Source organism: Varanus komodoensis, unplaced genomic scaffold (assembly GCF_004798865.1).
Source record: "Varanus komodoensis strain SLA01 unplaced genomic scaffold, ASM479886v1 scaffold59_1, whole genome shotgun sequence".
Lineage (NCBI taxonomy): Eukaryota > Metazoa > Chordata > Lepidosauria > Squamata > Varanidae > Varanus > Varanus komodoensis.
In genome coordinates, this window is record NW_025336221.1 from 2,680,650 (window position 1) to 2,699,252 (window position 18,603).

Consider the following 18,603-nt stretch of genomic DNA (forward strand, 5'->3'; position numbering starts at 1 on the left):
CTTCGAGCACCGTGCCGGATGAACCGTGTGCAAACTCCAGAATGATATGAAAATGAAAACACATCCCTGGGTAAAGTCTATTGGTCTCAGTCTATTTTAGGGCAACCTGAATGCTGGAAATTGCTTTTGCATCACTAGGGAGATCCTCTTGTTAGCATTTTAGTGCTTCGGGATGAATTTTTGTATTTCATTTGCCAGGTTGCAAAGGAGTGGGACATGGGACTCCTATACCTTTCAACAGTGCATAGAAGGGAGAATTTCAGCCCATGTATCTTTTCTGACTCCTGCACAACAAACTGACCAGCCACAATTCCCTCCTGTGTAACTATTAATAGATAAAGGAGCCTAATTTCTGGGACATCCTTTCAGAACGATACTTCTTCTTAAAAAGAGCACAGACAGCATAATCCAGTGTGGCAGCCTCTGAACTCGGAGGATTATGGGCAAGCCATGGAGGTCACTTCCATGTCTCTCCTGACCTGCACGATTTCTAAGCCGTAGAAGTTTTTTTTCCTCAGGCATACAAATAGGAGAGGCTGAGATGCCACCAGATACATTGCAGTGTGGTGGCCCATCACATCGCCCTCCTTGTACCTCCAAACATGCACAAATCTTCAGTGGTGAATGAGGTCCATCTTCAGACCTTGCATGGAGGAACTGCACCCACTGTGCGGTTGTGCCTGGATTGGCATCTGAGTTTCAACCACAGATCACATTTCTGATGTCAGAGCTTGAGCTCCAGCCTTTTGAGACAGGGTCTATATCCACAGGATTGGACCCCAAACCCTCAGATCAAACCTATTAGGATAAGTGGTGAAGAGCCTCAGCTCAAACGTCAGATTCAAAATCAATCCATTTTCCACATTCAATTATAGTCTTTCATGTCTGGCCTTTTGTCCTCTGTAACTTCATGATTTCTATGCTTTGTTTCATTCAGTTATTTGTACAGGGATTTTTTTCCCTTGCCTGGATGTCCTGGAATAAATTATGAGTAATCTAGGTCGCAGGTAAAATTGCCAACATTTTTTTTTCCCCTGGCAGAGCTTCCATGTTCCCAAAGATATTCTGCAAACAATGTTTTCCCCACCACATTTTTATTTATACTAGGGAAAAGCTTTAATTGTTTACAGGATTCTACAACCATCTCTCTCCCTTGAATTTTAGTTCATCCAATCATTAGCTCACTCAAAATGTGGCTGTACTCATTTTTGCTGGCAGAGGTTGGATATTTTGAACTGTTATGTGACAGAAGGAAATTCCATGGGCATAGCCCCTGTGTAATTGCTGTGCTACAACCTGCACCTGATGGACCTCCTCCCGTCACCCAACTGTTAGAGTGCCAGTATTAGAAAAGATTGAGGTGTCAGTCCTCTATCAAACAGTATTTCATAGTAAGTCAGAGAGCATTTAATATGGTAAAGTGTGCCTCAAGTGTACTTCCCCTTGGAGGATGTATAGCTTTTGATTGCACAGGAGCCAAGTGTAGAATTAATGCGTTGCAACAACTGGTGAAGAAATCAAGACTTTGGAAACAATCCTGTGTCAGACTGGCCAAGAGACTTCCATTAGTTAGTCTAAATATACAGAGCTGTTTTCAGTGGGATACCCCAGCACAAAAACCTCTTCCAGTGTGCCATGGCTAGTTTTTCTATGCTTGTTCATCGGTTACTAGTTAAAGACTGCTAATGAGTCCCTTTTGTTGCAGGGCTTCCTTTAGACTGAACTCAAAATAGTGCAGATTCTGACAAGCTTCAGTTAGCATTTGGAAAAACAAGAAATCAGGAAGCTTTGGACACAGAAGGCAATCCATCAGTCAGCTGCAAACAATCTGCACTCACTGGCTAGCTGGTTGCTGTATGACAGCGACCTAATTGGCTAATTTCAAAGATCTCCAGGACATTTTCTCTCCAACATTCATTTCTTTCCCATGGTCTCATTTAACTTTTGCCTCGCCTCTTCCAGCTTGCACTCCCCTCTTTTCTTCTCCTACAAAACCTTTTCAGAGTTGCTCCAGGCATCAGCTAGTGCAAACCCTTGCCAGCACGCTCCCTCTTCTCTTTCTGAAATGGTTGGCTTAAAAAACATGTCCAGAGGCATTATGCTGAGTCCACAGCCTTCAGTTTTGGCTGTAATGTACAGGAGTGATGGGTAGCTCTGAAACTTATAAAGGAAAGCTAGATCAAAGTGCTCCTGAGCATGTACAGAACAAATTTTCCTCAACAGAGGAATACAAGAAGAGCCCTGCTGGATCAGATGAAAGGCCCATTTAGTCCAGCATCCTGTTCACACAATGGCCAACTGACTGCCCATCACTACATCTTGTGGAAGTGAATTCCATACTTTGCCAAGTATGTACTTTGTGAAGAAGGACTTCCTTCTATTTGTCCTGAATTTCTTACCCATCAACTTCATGACCTTGGGTTCTACTTGATGTGACAGAGAGAGAGAGAGAGAGAGAGAGAGAGAGAGAGAGAGAGAGAGAGAGAGGCCTCCCTCTCTACTTTTTCCATTCCATGTATAATTCTCTGTCATGACTCTCCTAACTCGCCTTCTTTCTTGAGTTTGAGTTTCAACATTTTTTATTATTTTCTACTATCTAAACAAATGATTATTCCAAAGACTTCAGACATACTGAGTTCACAATCTTATTGTCTCTACAATTACTATATATTTCAGCCCTAAATGAGCTTCCATTTCCCTAAGATAAACAATCCCAGCTTTTGTAACCTATCTTCTTTGATCAGTTCCCTTTTCCTGCCCCTTTTCCAACTCTATTTTATCCCTTTGAATGTGTGGCAACTAGAACAGCATTCTAAATATGGTTGCACTAAGATTTTGTGTAAGGACAGTATATTTTATTTTCCTAGCTATGCGGGACATGGAGTTGACCTTTTTCACTGAGTCCTGCTATGGAGTCCCAGCAGAGTCTAGGGAAGGGACCACAACTGAGTGGGAAAACATCTACTTTGCATCCAGAAGGTCCTAAATTTAATCTCCAGGTAGGCCTGGAAAATATTCTGGACCCCTGGAGAGCCATTGTCCCTCTCTGCTGACAGTACTGGACCCAACGAATCAATGGTTGGACTTGGCCTAAGGTGGCTTCCTATGTCCCATTCTAAAGAGAGACAGCTGGTCCAACTTTTGCTATAGCCTCCATCTCACACCCTGGTCCTGCCCCTGATTGGCATCTACCTCCTCAGCTTCCGACTCTTCCCTTATCTTCAGCTCTGATCCTCAGGAGAATGGACAAACCTGTCAAGAGGTTATCCTGAATTCAGTGCAGCCTTGTAGAGTGAACAGTGCAGCCGTTTCAGTCGCAAGTCCTATAGAGCAGGGCTGGGCACATGCAGCCCTTGCCTAGCCTTCTTTAACTCTTTCCCTCCCCACATATTTTCCCAGTGAACCCTCCTCACTGAAGCTCCCATTTATCCTAGCAAGAAAAATCTCCCACCACCTCCCAGTTTAAAGAGACCAAAGAGCTTCTGTCACATCTCCACCATTTAGTTTGGCCCCAAGCTACAGTCTTATTTATCTTTATTGTCACATCTCAGTGGTTTAAAGAGAAGTACAGCTATTCCATTCAACTGGAGCAAGGTCATATGCTCTCATTGATTCACTCTTTGGAACTCACACCAGCTCCTGTTCTTACCTTATTATTATTATTTAGTGACACGTAAGCTTTACCGATTAGGGACTAAGTGCAAAATAAACTCGTGGCAGGTTTCTGATAAAGATTTCTGGCTCCCATGCCAAAGTGTTCAGCTTGACTTTTCCTGCAGGGCAATAGTGACCCTGTTCGGTTGAAAGACTGCCGTAAGTTGGCAAACAAGCTCAGTCATTGCACTGTTTAAATGCTCCCCGACACAGCGTCCACTTGCCCCCAGTTAAATGTGGGTTCACCATGCATTTTAAAGGCCAGTGACTGCAGCCTGAAATGCGCATGGACCTGGATGGGCAAGCCAGAGCAATCAGCAGGACTTGCTTGCAAGGAGAAGTGGATAAGCCTGCAGTGCAAAGAGCCGCTTCTTTCCCTTAGAGCTGCTTCTCCCATCTTCATTTCACTCTGCTGGTGAGGTCATACATGCAACCTGGGATAAGGGACTCGCAGACATCACATTTCAAATAAAACCTCACCCAGGTCCCTGATGCTGTGTTGCTTTCAGATATACAGAGAGAGATGCCTAATACTTAGGGCTATAATGTTCCATTAATCGGGTAGATCAGTTTTAAAAGTCCACCCCCCTGCCTCCCTCTCTTTATACACACACGCATGGCTTGTTAATACTAGTACTTTCATAGAGTTGCTAGTTCTACTTAGAGTAGACCCCCCAGTGTGGTGTAGTGGTGAAGAGCATGGGACTGGGACTCAGATGACCTGGGTTCGAGTCCCCGCTCAGCCATGGAGCCAACTGGGTGACTTTGGGCCAGTCACAGACTCTCAGCCCAACCTACCTCACAGGGTTGTTGTTGTGGGGATAAGATGGAGGAGGAGAATGATGTAAGCTGCCTTGAGCCCTTTGTAGGAAAAAGGCAGGATATAAATAGAAAAATAAATAAATAAATAAAATAACTTTGGATACAATTCATAACCTGCATGTGGCAAGGGCCTTGTCAAAAGATAAATTCTTCTTTGCTCTCACCCAGCAAGACTGCCTTGCTCAGGATGACGCCTACTATAATGTGCAAATCAAGGAAAGGGTGCTTCTTGTTTCAGAGTGGTGGTCTAAAACAGTCAACAGATATGCAATCGATCTATTGATTAAACAACTAAAACTAATCTGATTAATCAGCTAAGGTTTTTTTTAAACTGAGGTTGGAAGAGCTAAAAGCACCACTCAGCATCTCTATTATGCTTTAGACAGAGTGAATACTGTAGGTTGAAAAACACATATTGGTCAACTTATAATCTCAAGGAGTAAGAGAGAGCAGCTGCCTTCCCCAACCCAGTGCCTTTCAGATACTTTGTACCATAACTCCTTGTAATCCTCATCACTGGCTATGCCGACTGGGGCTGATAAGAACTGAAGTCCAAAGCATCCTGAGGGCACCAGGCTGGGCAAGTACGGAGTACAGAGGTCGTCACATTCTGCAAGGTCACCTCATCAAACTTACTCTGAACAGCGTGACAGACTCTCAGAACTGCCCACTCCATCCATTTTAGCAAACATGTCTATCCCACTGCAATTTTGATCTGCACCAAATATTCCAGCAAGAAAAGCATTGGCTTTAATCCTGCACAGACAATGGAGAAGCACGACTCCCTCGGGACAATTGTAATCCCTAATCTCAGAACAATGAAGCCCAGCTAATGAACAGGGTTTATGAAATGAGGTGTTATATATGGATGGTGCCTGTGCTTAGCCTGCTGCTATGCTATGCTATGCTGCCCCGTGGGAGGCTCAGGCAGGCTTCTTCGGGTGGTAGAGAAACCAACTAAACGCCCTGCTGCTTATAGTGGTGACATCACGTCAGAGGAAGGAGCTTCTGCCGTGCCTCAAGGAATTGTGCTTTACTGTTAATGTTGTTGCAGTAGGCCAATCTGGGGTCAGAAGAGAGGTGACAGGAATCTCCTGATCTGTTCCCTACTTTAAAGCATCCCTGAGTTACCTCCTTCAAGCTGGCCTCTCTGGACGCATTGGGCCACAACTCCCGTAGATTTACACGGTGTGTTGGATCAATGAAGTCTAGGGAAATAGTTTATGGAGGATTAGCCTGCTCTACAAGCACCACTGCCAAAATTGGGCTCCCCTGTCCACAGCAGCAACACCATGTGGATCCCCTCAGGTCGCATCATGGTGATTTTAGGTGATGCACACCTGTCCTTAAGGCTTCCCACCAGCCAGACAGAGGACCTCTTAACTTCGTGGCCCTCCATCTCCCGGACTGTTGTATTTTGCAGCCCATCCTCAGGACCACCACCTCAGGATGCTGCACTGTTTCGAAAACAGCCAGCAAGGAAGGCAGGGCCCTCCCTAGTTTTGCGGGGAGAATCACTCTCATCCTAGCAAAGTAGGAGATGCGAGGAGAACAGAACTAAGGAGTCGAGGGGGACAGAACACAGCGGACTGTCTTTTTGGTGCAATGCCAACAGGTGAGAAAAGGCCAATCAGCAGTTTCCCACTGAGATGCCCTCCAGGGGTGTTGGACCACAACTCCCACCATCCTCAGCCAGCATGGCCAATGGCTGTTCTGACTGGGGATTATGGGGATTGTGATCTAACACATCTGGAGGGCACTGGGCTGGGGAAAGATGCTCCTGGGACTGTTTAAAGTGGGGAAAAGAGCAGGGGACCCAACCTCCAGTCTCTTTTCCATATGGCCAGCAGCTGTTACCTATGGAAATAGTGCCCCACTAGTAATCTGCTGAAAATCTCTTAAGGCAGCCAACGCCAGCGTTAAAATACGTATTTAATAAAATAAAACATTTCACTTTGCAATTAACTCCTCCACTCCCTCCATATCTACCCACATACACACACACAACCCGTTGTAAAATAAACTGAGAGCCCATCCTATTTCACTTTTGAAGAAATGGAACGCGTTTCTAGCCCTCATGACTGACACACCCGCCCGTTCCCCGCTTAGGGCTGTAGGGAGGGAGGGGGGGAGCCACAGAGAGAAATGGTCACCACCACGTTACTTGTCCCAGGCACGGCGCCGAGCAGCGGCGGGTCACCCACCCCGCCAGGACGACGCACCTGTTCCAGCGAGCCACTTTCCGACGGTAGTAGCGCAGCGCCTCCTGCGCGCTGAGCAGCTTCTCGGCGGGGCCCTCGGGGGCGCTGTACAGCGGGTGAGCGAAGAGCCTCCGCAGCTTGGAGCCCGCTCCGACGGCCTGGCTGCTCTCCTCCCGCTCCGGCGGCCGCGTCCGGGGCTGCGGGCTGGGGGCGGCCGCGGGCGCGCAGGGGCAGCCCGGGGCGCCCGCGTGGGCCCGGGCCAGGCGGCGCCGCACTTGCGGCCAGAGGTGGAAGTAGAGATCGGCGCTGAGCAGCGTCCCGAGCAGCAGCAGGGCGAGCAGCCGGTCGCGGCGGAGCCCCGGCATGGCCAGCCCGGCGCTCGCGGGTGGGGCGCGATCCACGCTCGGGCGGAGCCGCGCGCGCCCCGGAGCGGGGATCCCCGGAGACTGGAGACTGGGGGATCGGGCCGCCGGGATCGTGGCCTCTGGGGAGGGAAGAGAGGCAAAGATCCCGCGGCGGGGCCAAGCCCAGGCAGGGCCTCTGCCCCGCTGCGGCCGCAGGAGCAGGTGAGCCGGGAGGGCAGGCTCCCTCTTCTCGGAAGAGCGGCGAGGCGAGGCGAGGCGAGGCGGCCGGCGGCACCTTTGCCAAATCGCTTCTCCGGGTCTGCCCTCCCCAGACGGGGGGGGGGGGGGGGGGGGGGGGGGGGGGGGGGCAGGCAGGCAGTCTCTGGAAGGATGGAGCTGCGCGGGTGGGGAGAGAGGGAGGGGAAGAGGCACGACTAACCTTACCTACCCTCCTCCTCTCCTCCGCCTCCCAGCCGCGTTCAGCTCGGCGGCGGGGCTGCTGCTCCAGAGGCCGGCGGCCGGGAGCTGGACCTCCTGCCCCCCTCTCCTCGCTCGGCAGCCCCGCGGCGCGGCCGAAATGTCCTGGGCGAGGATGACAGCGCGCACACACGCTGGCCAAGGACCCGGGGCGCGTGTGCCCGGCCTTGGTCGGCGGCAGGGGAGAAGACGGGGCTCGCCCCCGGAGGAGCCGCGCCAAGTTCTCTCGCTGCGGGGAGGCTGGGGCTGGCGCTCTCTCGGACCGGGCTAAGACAGCCGCCACCGCCGCTCTGTGAGGGAGCCAGAGGCGATAGCCTGGACGACTGGCAGAACGCGTGGCTTGCCCGCTCCCTCCGCTCCACATATGATTACCACAAGAGAAAGCCAGGTGTCACTTTTAAAAGGTGGGCATGCTTCCAGTCCTCAGGACGGGGCTTTGATGGGGTTTGAAGGTGGGTTAACCCCTGGCTCTGTCTTTTCAACTCTTTCCCTTGGCATGGGGTATATAATCGTGTGCTTTTACGGATTACTTTTGTGCAAACTTTGGGCTGTTGCTTAGATGTTAGAAATACTGAAAGAATGTTAGAAACACCTGGAGAGTGGCAACCAGAGTTTCATCTTCTTAGTTTCAGTCACGGACAGTTTTACCATTAAGCATAAGCATTATCAGGAAATGGGGCAGGGTATGAGTGTGAAATGGCTGGCTGATTTTATAAGAAAGTGCACAAGGTTAAGAAAAAAAAATTTATTTTGGCCCATGTTTGTCCTTTCATTTTGCCTTCTTATGTTGCAACAATTCTTTGGAATAAGTATGACAACTTACTTCCCAAACCAATTTTCTTAGAAACATTTTGGGATGGGCTCTAGCTGAATGATAGCACACATGTCTTGCATCCAGAAGGGCAACTTCTGCATCTCCAGGCATTTTTAAAGGTCCAGGTAGAAGGCAAGGTGAAGAAGCCTTCCTTGCCTTGGACCCTGGAGAGCTTCCATGTTCTTACTGGGGATTCCGGCAGCAGAACATGCACCAAAGGCACGTTCTGGTCCCTTCCTTCACTTTCTGTAGGAAGATCATTCCAGATGCGCCTCTCCCCTGTTCCATTCCCATGGTCTTAGTTAGGCTCACTAGAGCTCTTTGAGGTCAGAACCGGTGACAGGCTCCTGCTGCCCTGAGAGAACATCCTGGGTTCAGTCCCTGACATCCCCAGGTGGGCCTATGAAAAGAAACCCTGGAGAGCTGCTGCCAGTCGGTGTTGGCAATAGTGGGCTAGAGCAGAGAAGCAGAACATCTGTCCTATGGAGGTTCTAGATCCTTCCCAGGCCCTGCCTCCTTGGCTCTACAAGCCTCCGTCTTCCATCCCTGGAGGCTTCCTAGAAACTTGGGAAGGAAGCAGGAAGGGATCCTTGCTGTGATTGGAGAGAAAAGCAGAGATGCCATTGTGCAGTCACAGGGGAATCTCATGTTGAGGTGCTGGGTAGAGAACTGATCTTCTGGGCTTTCTCCTGAAGTCCTACAGGTGGAGGGAGCATTTGGTCTCTACCCTAAATGGTTCTGCTGCTCTGAGTTAGAAGGGCCAGTATTGAAAATGCAATTTCCTAAGTTTATCACTAACATCAAATAAATAAATAAATAAATAAATTTGGCCCGTTCTCTTCCCTAATGCAGAGTTAAGTATCTTGCACTTGAGTTGTTAGTGGTAAATCAAATCTTAAAAAAGAAAGGATGGGTTATAAGGCTTTAGTTCAGAACAGGAGACAATAAAGGTCTGTTTGAGGGATTGTCTTTAAAGTGTAATCAGTAAGATATTGTGGGGGGGGGGAAGAGGGGCATGGTAATAAAAACTGTGATTACTATGAGAGATTTATGTTCAATCAGTTATTTGCCCCCAGAGAAAGAGGTTAAAGATGGCTTGGAAAGACAGTCAGTTAAAAAGATTTCTTGACTAGATGAAATATCTTCAATTAACATGACTATCTTGGCAAGATTTATGCTTTTCCTTTAATCTTTGTCTATTTGGAATATCACAAATTAAACTGAAAGGTTGGGGAGATTTGGCAATTGCCTTTATTTGGACAAATGTGCATCACAGAATTACAAGGCATCTCATTTGAAGGTATATCAGAGAACAGGGCTTAGCTGCTCCTTCTGCCACAAGGTATTGGCATTCCTGTCTGTCATGTTTGTCACAGGGGGTCTCTAGAGGAGTTAATCACTGGCACAGTTTGAACAGAGATATTTCAAAACCCCATTAAAATATGTATTATGGATGTCCAGGAATATGCTAATTATATAGCATTAAATGCAATCCTGGTCTTTGGGGAATTTAAAGGACTGGAAGATATTTTAATCCAGAGTAAGTCTTTCAATACCTTTTTCTGCAGTGTTGCCCCTGCCCCACTCCATACCTCAAAAATTTTAATTTTGAGGGTGACTTTTCAAGATGATCAGTAATAAGATATCAAGGTTTTCTTCAAAATGACCAGTTAACTGTAATGACCTCCTCTTGGATGCACACCTTACTGAAGCGAGGATTTTTAGAGTGTCTCTTGCAAGTCTGTTCTCCTAGCAGGGTCACCCAAGGTGGAATGGTCAAAGCTGTGGCCCCACACTAAGATGCAGCCAGTCTCTTCATGAGTAATGGTGACACCAGCAGAAGGAATGGACATCTCTGGTAGCCATGGGGTGGAAAACTCCTGAAAGGCAGCTACTGGCCAGTAGTGGTAGCTGAAGGCAACAATCGCAGTGATGTTCAAGCTAACTCTGCCCAGAAGACGGCAATGATACACCCTTACACCCTTTCCGAGTATGAAAACCATATGATCAAACCGTCTAAAATGAAACAAAAGATAGTGCCAGGAGATAAGACTCCCAGGATGGAAGGCACCCAACTAGCTACTAGGGAACAGCAAAGGACAAGCAGGAATTATGCTTTTGTGAATGATTTAACTAGATCAAAGGCAAGAGGAAATCTAGTGGCTGACGTACTCGTACAGAGGCAAAAGGAAAATGTGATGCTGTACAACACATAGAGTTGGAACATGGAACATGGGAAGTATGAATCAAGGCAAACTGGAAAATATAAAGCAAGGAAGGAGATGGTTAAATATCATAGTACTTGGTGTGAACAAATAAAAGTAGGCAGGAATGGGCCATTTCCAGTCAGACAAACACAGTGTGTTTTACTCTGGAAACTGAGTGGCTCTAATACTGAGGCAGACAGTGGGTGATTAAAATGTAAATTCTGACTGAATCATAGCAATTAGAATTCGTGGAAAACCTATCAATATAACTATCATTTAAGTCTATGCTCCAGTAACTTCTATGCTGGAGTAATTGAAAACATATATGCAACATTTATGCTGCATCATTTAAAATGTTTATGGAAGCATCAAAGAGGAAATTGATAACATACCAGAATAAGGCATGCTGATCTTCCTAGGCGACTGAATTCATCCAATGCTGTGGGAGAATTGGTGTAGTAATCAGAAGCAAAACAAAAGAATTCTAGAATTTTGTGACGTCAGTGAGCAATTTATTGCAAATATATACTTCAGGCAATCAAGCAGATGACTGTACACACGGACAGCACCAGATGGCAAATACAGAAATCAAGTGGACTATATAATTTAAAGTAAGAGATGAAGAAGTTGTATTCTCAGTGCCAAAATTATACCATGAGCAGATTGTGCTAGTGACTATCAACTGTAAATATAAAAATCAGAGTCAAGCTGAAAAAGATCACTAACAAAATATAGTGCTGAAATACATTTTAAATAATATTACTAAGAATTAAAAGTGCACATAAAGAACAAATTTTCATTACTGATCTCAACTGACTGCGAGTCAGAAGAAATGTGCACCAAAAACAGGGACTTTATTAGGAAAGAATGTAAAAAGACAATTCCTGTAGCCAAAAAGAAAAAGAAAAAAGCCTAAATGGAAGAAAGAGGAAGCATTCACAATTGTTAAGGACTGGAGAGAAGCAAAAACAAAAGGTGACAGAAATAGGGTCAGAATCCTGAATGCAACTTTTCAGTAACTATCATGTAGAGACAAAAAGAACTGTTACAATGGCCAGTGCAAAAAATGGAAGAGAACAACAAACGAGGAAGAACAAAAGACCTCTTCTAGAAGATCCAAGCAATCAAAGGAATATTTAAACCTAGATTAGGAATGCTGAAAGACCAAGAGTTAACATACTATCTGATCAGGACAAAATAAAGGGAAGGTGGAAACAATATATGGAGGAATTATACAGAAGAGATAAAAAGATGACCAACTTCTTCAAAGAAAATTCTTATGAGGAAGAACATGCAATATTAGAAAGTGTAGTGAAAGCTGATCTGAAAGCACTTGGAAAGAATAAAACATGCAGAGTAATTAGGGTAGCAACAGAACTATTGCAAGCTGCAGAAATGAATCAGACCCAGTCCTGACAGGAATATGCCAACAAATATGGCAAAAAACAAAAAACCATGGTCCACTGCCTGGAAACATCAATATAAATTCCAGTTACCAAGAAAGTAGGTGCTAAGGAGTGCAGCAACCATAGGGCCATTGGACTAATTTCCCATTCAAGTGAAGTGATGCTCAAGGTACAGCAAAAAAGATGTTTGCCCTGTACGGAGTGAGAAATGTCTGTCATCCAAGCTGGATTCTGAAAAGGAAAAGGTGCTTGCAATCATATTGTGAATATATGTTGGCTACTGCAGCACACCAAAGAATTTTGAAAGAAGATCTGTCTGTGCTTTGTAGAATGCAGGAGGGCCGTTGTGCAGAACACAAGAAGTGATTGATAGTTCTGAAATAAATGTTCTGAAAGAAATTCTTTTAGATAGTTCTGAAAGAATTCAGCACTTAATTGTCCTGATGCATAACCTGAATTGTGAACAAGAAGGACATGGACAAAAATCATGTTAGGACAGAATATGAAGAAACAGCCATGTGGCTAATGGGGCGGGTTAGAAATCTATTGGATGCATGCATGCATACATGGATGGATGGATGGATTCTTATAGGCAAAGACAATGGGCACGGGTATATTTTATCTCCCTCTCTGCTCATTCTATATGCAGAGCATATCATAAAGAAAGCTAGATTAGGATTAGAGGAAGAAGAAGCAAAAACTGCAGAAGATACACTAATACGTGAGGCTCTGCAGATGATATCATATTACTGGCGGAAGGCAGCAACAAATTGAAAAGACTCTTGATGAAAGTGAAAGAAGAAATTGCAACAGCAGGACTGCAGCAGAACATCTCTGCCTGCATAGCTATACATGGAGCTAGCATGTTGGGTCACCTTTGCTAAACTGGAAAGGTGTGGGCATGCAGCTGGACGGGTGACCACATACGGAAGTGCATCGGGGGTTGGGCTCAATAGCCTTCTAGGCCCCTTCCAATTCTTCTATTTTGAAAACAAAAAGCATGACTACAGATGAAGTAGTCCGCCTGGCGCCGTCGTTATTTGTTTTTCGGCGCCAGGCGAAGACCTTTTTATTCAAACGACATTTTAATTGCTAATATTATTTGCTTAATTCTTCGGCCAGGGCAACTTATTTTATAATGTTAATGTGTTTTATATTTTTAGTGTTTTATATTTTAACTGATGTTTTGTAAGCCGCCCCGAGGCTTCAGCGAATGGGGCGGCATAGAAATTTTAAATAAATAAATAAAATTATGCAACCCTATTGTCAGCAATGAAGAAATTGAAATTATGAAGAATTTTGCATATTTTGGCTCAGTCATCAAAGGGACACTGCAACCAAGAAATTAGAAGACTGAGACTCGGAAAAGAAGCGATGAAGGAACTAGAAATGATAAAGTGTATGGACCTTTTGCTGGAGACCAAGGCCAAGATCATCCACACTATTATATTCCCCATCCCTACATATGAGTGTGAAAGCTGGACAGTGAAGAAAGCTGACAGTGAAGAAAATTGATGCATTTGAAATGTGGTGCTGGAGGACAGTTTTGCAAGTATCGTGGACTGACACAAAGACAAAGGAACGGGTCCTATATCCCATCAAGCCAGAACATTCCCTGGAAGCAAAACTGATGAAACTGAAACTATCATACTTTGGGCATGAGAAGGTAAGTCATACTAGAGAGGACAATAATGCTAGGGAAAGTTGAAGGTAGAAGAAGAAAAGAAAGACCCAGTATGAGATGGCTTGATTTCATAAAGGGTGCAACAGGCTTGAGTTTATAGGAGCTGAGCAGGGCTGTGATGGATGGGACATTTTGGAGGGCACTCATTCATAGGGTTGCCATAAATTGGAGACAATTTGGTGCATGTAACAACAACAATAAACTGTAATGAAATGCAATTACATGATAATGGAAATAGATTACCATTCTTTCAGTTTCTTCAGCTGAGACATTATATTAATGAAACTTCAAAACAATCAGTTGAGAACAGAAGGTTATGGGAGAAACAACTGCTGGAGAAAATTGGACTAAAAGAGAAAATCTGCAAATCCTGTAATATTATAATGGGAATTAAACAGTGTATGAGCAGTTATTAAACTATTAATTAAATGAACTTTCATACATCTTCATTGCAACTACATTATGAGAGCAGTTAAATTCTGTAGCTGAACTACTTTGTTGGTGGCTAGCTACAATATAACAATATTCTTTATGTAATCCAGTAGAGAAAACTAGTTAGACAAGTCATTATTATTATTCTGAAATGTATGTATAAAATATATCTATAGAAACACCAAATCAGAGGCCTGTCTGCTATATATGTCTTCTCAAAAGCAAATTAAATTGAATTAAACTGCACTTACTTCCATTGTATAAGATTGCAGCCAGAGGGTCAAAATAACATCACCTTAAAAGTATAATGAGGTCTTTCCCCCGTAACTTTTCCTTGTAGAATTGGTGCAGCAGCCCAATCCAAGTTAGAATCCTAGCATAGGGTAGGTTTAAGGGTCTGCACTAGGCCCACCTTATCTACTCTAGAGTGAAAATGAAAAATGGCATAGCTGCTAGACACAAATTTAAATGTTTGCTTTGACCCTAAGAAGAATATAATGTTGCCTGCGATTACTAGAAGAGGCTGTGGTAACCCGCTCCATTTCCCTTCCTACTGCCAGTTGCCGATATATACTAGACAGCATTTCTAAGGAGGCTGGCTGTACCCAGAAGAAGCCGTTCAGCCTGGCCCAGGAAGAGAACCATGGCATCAGAGGATCTGGCGAAGCCTTTGCAGAGGGCTTTAGCTGCAGGTTTGCTTTGACTGCTTGAAAGGTTTATGCTGGATCAGGGCATGGTGGCCTGGAAATCAGTCTGGAAAAAATGACATGAGAAGAAGGTATGCATGCATGAATACTTGATGCAACTTGATAGCAGTTGTAAAAAAGTTATCTAAAAGTTGACCAAAGAAGGAGAGGGAGATGCTTTCATCATGATTCCAAATGGGTCTGCTATTACTGTATTGCTGAAGGCTAGATATCAGTCTTCCGTTGAACCAAATTAAGTCTGTAGGATGCCTGATGGATACAGAACTCTGCATTTTGAGGTGATGAGCAGGGCTCTGTTAAAGAAAGGGAAACTCTCTTGTTAGTTTTAGTGAGGCTTGGGCTACATGCTGTAGGAACCAGTGTAGTGGCAGCACAGGAGAATATCCAGAAATACTCTACTTCAGGGTAAAAAGACGACTCTGCCCTAGGGGGAAGCTTTTGCAGTTGGAGTGAGACTGAAGCAGTCCCCCCACCCCAAGAATGCAAGAGAAGAGTTTGTGTGTTGGTAGGCATAGTTCAGAGTTCCATCATTTTCACTGTGGACATCTAAGCCTACTGAGGAAGGCATCTAATAACTTAAATATTTAATTATTAGAAGACCTCTGGTAGTTTTGCAAGCCATGTTACGTCATCAGCTGAGTCATAAGATGGCCATCACGCTGGAGTGTACCACTTCAGGCTGCTGCCTGTGGGCTTGCATTTTTGCATGTGCCCATATATAAAATTGCCCTGTTAGAGATAACTAGCATGTCAGGGGAAAGGTTCTTGTAGATTTCTTCCTGATATTCCATTTTTGAATCTGTAGGGATTTATTTTATTTTGTAGGGCAGGGGGACAATCCAGTAACAGATGTGTCATTTGATGTTGCTGCTCACAAGTTTCTGTTTATCTGAGCCATGCTACTACACTTATATTCCAGTCTTGTATTTAACTCCCTGACTGGTCACTACAGGTGACCTAGAATCCCATATAGGTGAGTAAACTGCTGTTGAGAGGAGGATAGATTGTTATTTCCCTCTGTCACATGCCAACCTGTTTTATGTGCTGGCTGTGGAGGAAGGAGAACCTTTTCCTCTGTGACCAGCATGGGGACGCAGGCTTTTAATAGGCTAATCATCTTTTTCCCTCATAACTTTTGTGGATCTGTTTACAAGGATGCCACATTCACCTAGAAGCTGCAATTGTGGGTCCTCTTTCCCTATCTACTTTATTTGTGAACTCTCCGGCATTTTAAAGGTCTTTGCATCAGTGAGCAGAGCAATCTTCACAGGGTAGGCTTTGTTAAAACCACAGCAAGTAATTCAGTCTCTAGAGCTTTTCTCCTCATCTTAATAGTTAATCCAGAGTTGATTGTGCAAACTTCATAACCATTTCATTGGAACTTGCCCCTTTGGTGTCTCCCAAGCTGGACTCCTTCCAGTTATATATTTAAATAGATTTTGCAATGGAAAATTTGGTGGCAGGTTTCCTCAGATCCAATTACACACAGAATGAGATATTTTTTCAAAGGAAGGATTAGTTATCAGGATTTAGCAAGATATCGAGGAATCTCATGTAAAATGAATCACAAACTGTAAAAACAGCATGGGTTTTAAAGCATTTATTATTGTGCTGGAAGCCAAGAAGGGGCTCTTTTGAAACAGCCTCCACCCAAAGGCTGAACTTAGCAGTGGATTAAATTGTCATTCTCTCTGGTGCTCTTGTGTCCTTGTCCCTGAATGGTGCCATTGTTGAATCGTTTCTTCACACAGCACTAACACTGAAACAAACAAACAACCACCAGAAAATTGTAAGGAGCAATATAGATGGTCAATCTTTCATTCTTCATAAATCTCAGTACTAAAGATTCATTTTAATAAGTTAATTGAGGAAAATCTAGCTTAAATCTTCAGATATAAATGTCCTGTCACCCTAAGTTTTCTTAAAAGCAGTGCACACAATCCAGTGTGAAATCCTCCCATGCACAACTGATGGAAAGGAAGAGAGGCTGCTGAAGAGCATTCCCACATGCTCTCAAGAGGCTTGTCTTCGATGAAGCTCTCCACTGGACTGCACCCGTGCCATTTTGCTGAGATGCTTCCAATCCAATGAATAAATGGGCAATGTGCTGCTGTGCACTGCTGGGCAGGAATTTTTACAGGGACCCTGTGATACTGCATGTGAACAGAGGCTTTGCTTCAATCCGTCGCTGGTAAATTCATCACAATGGTGCAATCCTAAGCATGCCTTTTCAAGAAGTGAACCCCAGTGAAACACTGTGAGACTTACTCTAGGCGGCCTAAGAGCACACAGCTCCTTTTACTTATGTGCCGGTGGAGACTCTGGCCTTAAGCACATGCTGGGGTTTTCCATTGGCAAGATAAACGCAGAAACAAGGCTCACTCAGAGACGGTTATGCAAAACCAGCCAGTCCACCTTTTCCTGCACTGCAGAACTTTAACCTGCGCATTGCCTGAACATTCTCCCATGAAAACTGCCAATGAGGTGGGTGAGTGAATCTTACTTTTCCCCTACCTTTCTAAAATTATGTTTGCAGAGCTGATTTTTTCTCTCTCCAGGAGAGACATTTGCAAAATCAACACGCCCTCACCTCTGGCCTATAGCACTAAACTGGTGGTCTCCAGAGGTTTGGATCAAGAACTCCCAGGATTCCTGGTGACTGGCCACCCTGCCGGGGACTAATGGGAGCTGATGTTTGAAAAACCGGGAGGGCATCTAGTGGGGGAAGGCTGCTCTCATGGGACCCTACAGCTAGGTGATTTGATTCTGCTGATTGTATAAACTAGACTTGATGTGACTTATCAGTTTTCAAGGCCTTGCCAGCAATGTCTCCTTCTGAGGGTCAAAATCCATGTGATGCTAATTGCATGATTTGCCCCTGGGTGCACTGCCTATTTTTCACAGCCAATCAGTGTGTCCTCTGCCCCTGCCAATCCAGATTGGGATCTAGCAATGGGAGAAGGGAAGATTTAGTTTTTTACCTCCACATATTTCAGTCTTAATTCAAATCAGCCCCTTAGTTGCTCTGGTGGGAGCTTTCCCTCCCATTCAGATAGGAGGCACAGGACTACGGTGGGTGTGTGCGGGAGAGTCACAACCCCTTACCTGCCCTGCCAGTTTCCTGATACAGATGGGCTCCCCTGTGTTGGCTATTTGTGAAAGAAAGATCTTGCACACAATTAACAGGACATGGAGTTTCATGCTGAGTGATCCAGTTCTTTCACACAGAGAGCTAGATACCTGAAAAGAAAACATTTACAAGCTCACTCTTTGTTAGCATGGTGAACCATGTTTGGAGCTTGTGTTTGGACGGGAGGGAAGAGAAACACTTGGGATATGGAATGTTTGGGAGATGAAGAAAGCAGGAATATATTAGGGGTGGCAGTGGGGAGAAGGCATTCACTGGGCAGGAACTGCTCCAGAGATGACTAGTTCTAATTTCACTTATCCCAGATTTCATTTTAGTATACATTGTTTTAATCCTCCCTCAAATAAATCCTTTGTCTATTCTTAACTCTTGGATTAATATCCACACTTAAAGGGTTTGAACACCTGTCTTGCTATCTGTATATTCACAAGCTTGTAGCAGAGTAAGACTCACAGTCTTCTTCAGCAGTGCTTTTCAGTTTCCATGGTGCCAACAGTGGGCAAGTTGCCCATCACGCTAAGCCAGTCTGAGAATAAGCCAGGGTGGGTAAGTGGTTTGCTCCTCACTCCTAAGCTGCAGCTTGCCATGGCTTGTTATGCTCTCAGTCTTCCTGCTAACTCTTGGCACCTAACCTGGGGGCCTTTGTGGAAGAAGTCCTTGTTCCCAGTAACATCAGTAACCATTCTGCAGACTTAATAGGCATGCCT

General features: G+C 44.9%; 1 protein-coding gene and 1 long non-coding RNA gene across 2 annotated transcripts in view; one reads left to right on the forward strand and one right to left on the reverse strand.

Annotated features, from left to right (window-relative positions):
• FAM20A (FAM20A golgi associated secretory pathway pseudokinase) overlaps positions 1–7,042 on the reverse strand; it is a 43,242-nt gene extending 36,200 nt beyond the window's left edge. Inside the window, exon 1 of the mRNA XM_044449576.1 lies at positions 6,699–7,042. Within this exon, the coding sequence (XP_044305511.1) occupies positions 6,699–7,042 (344 nt within the window). The remainder of the gene's footprint in view (positions 1–6,698) is intronic.
• A 502-nt stretch (positions 7,043–7,544) lies between these two features.
• Positions 7,545–18,603, forward strand: part of LOC123033141 — an 89,131-nt gene continuing 78,072 nt past the window's right edge. The window contains exon 1 of the long non-coding RNA XR_006416579.1: positions 7,545–7,902. This is a non-coding gene — a long non-coding RNA (uncharacterized LOC123033141). The remainder of the gene's footprint in view (positions 7,903–18,603) is intronic.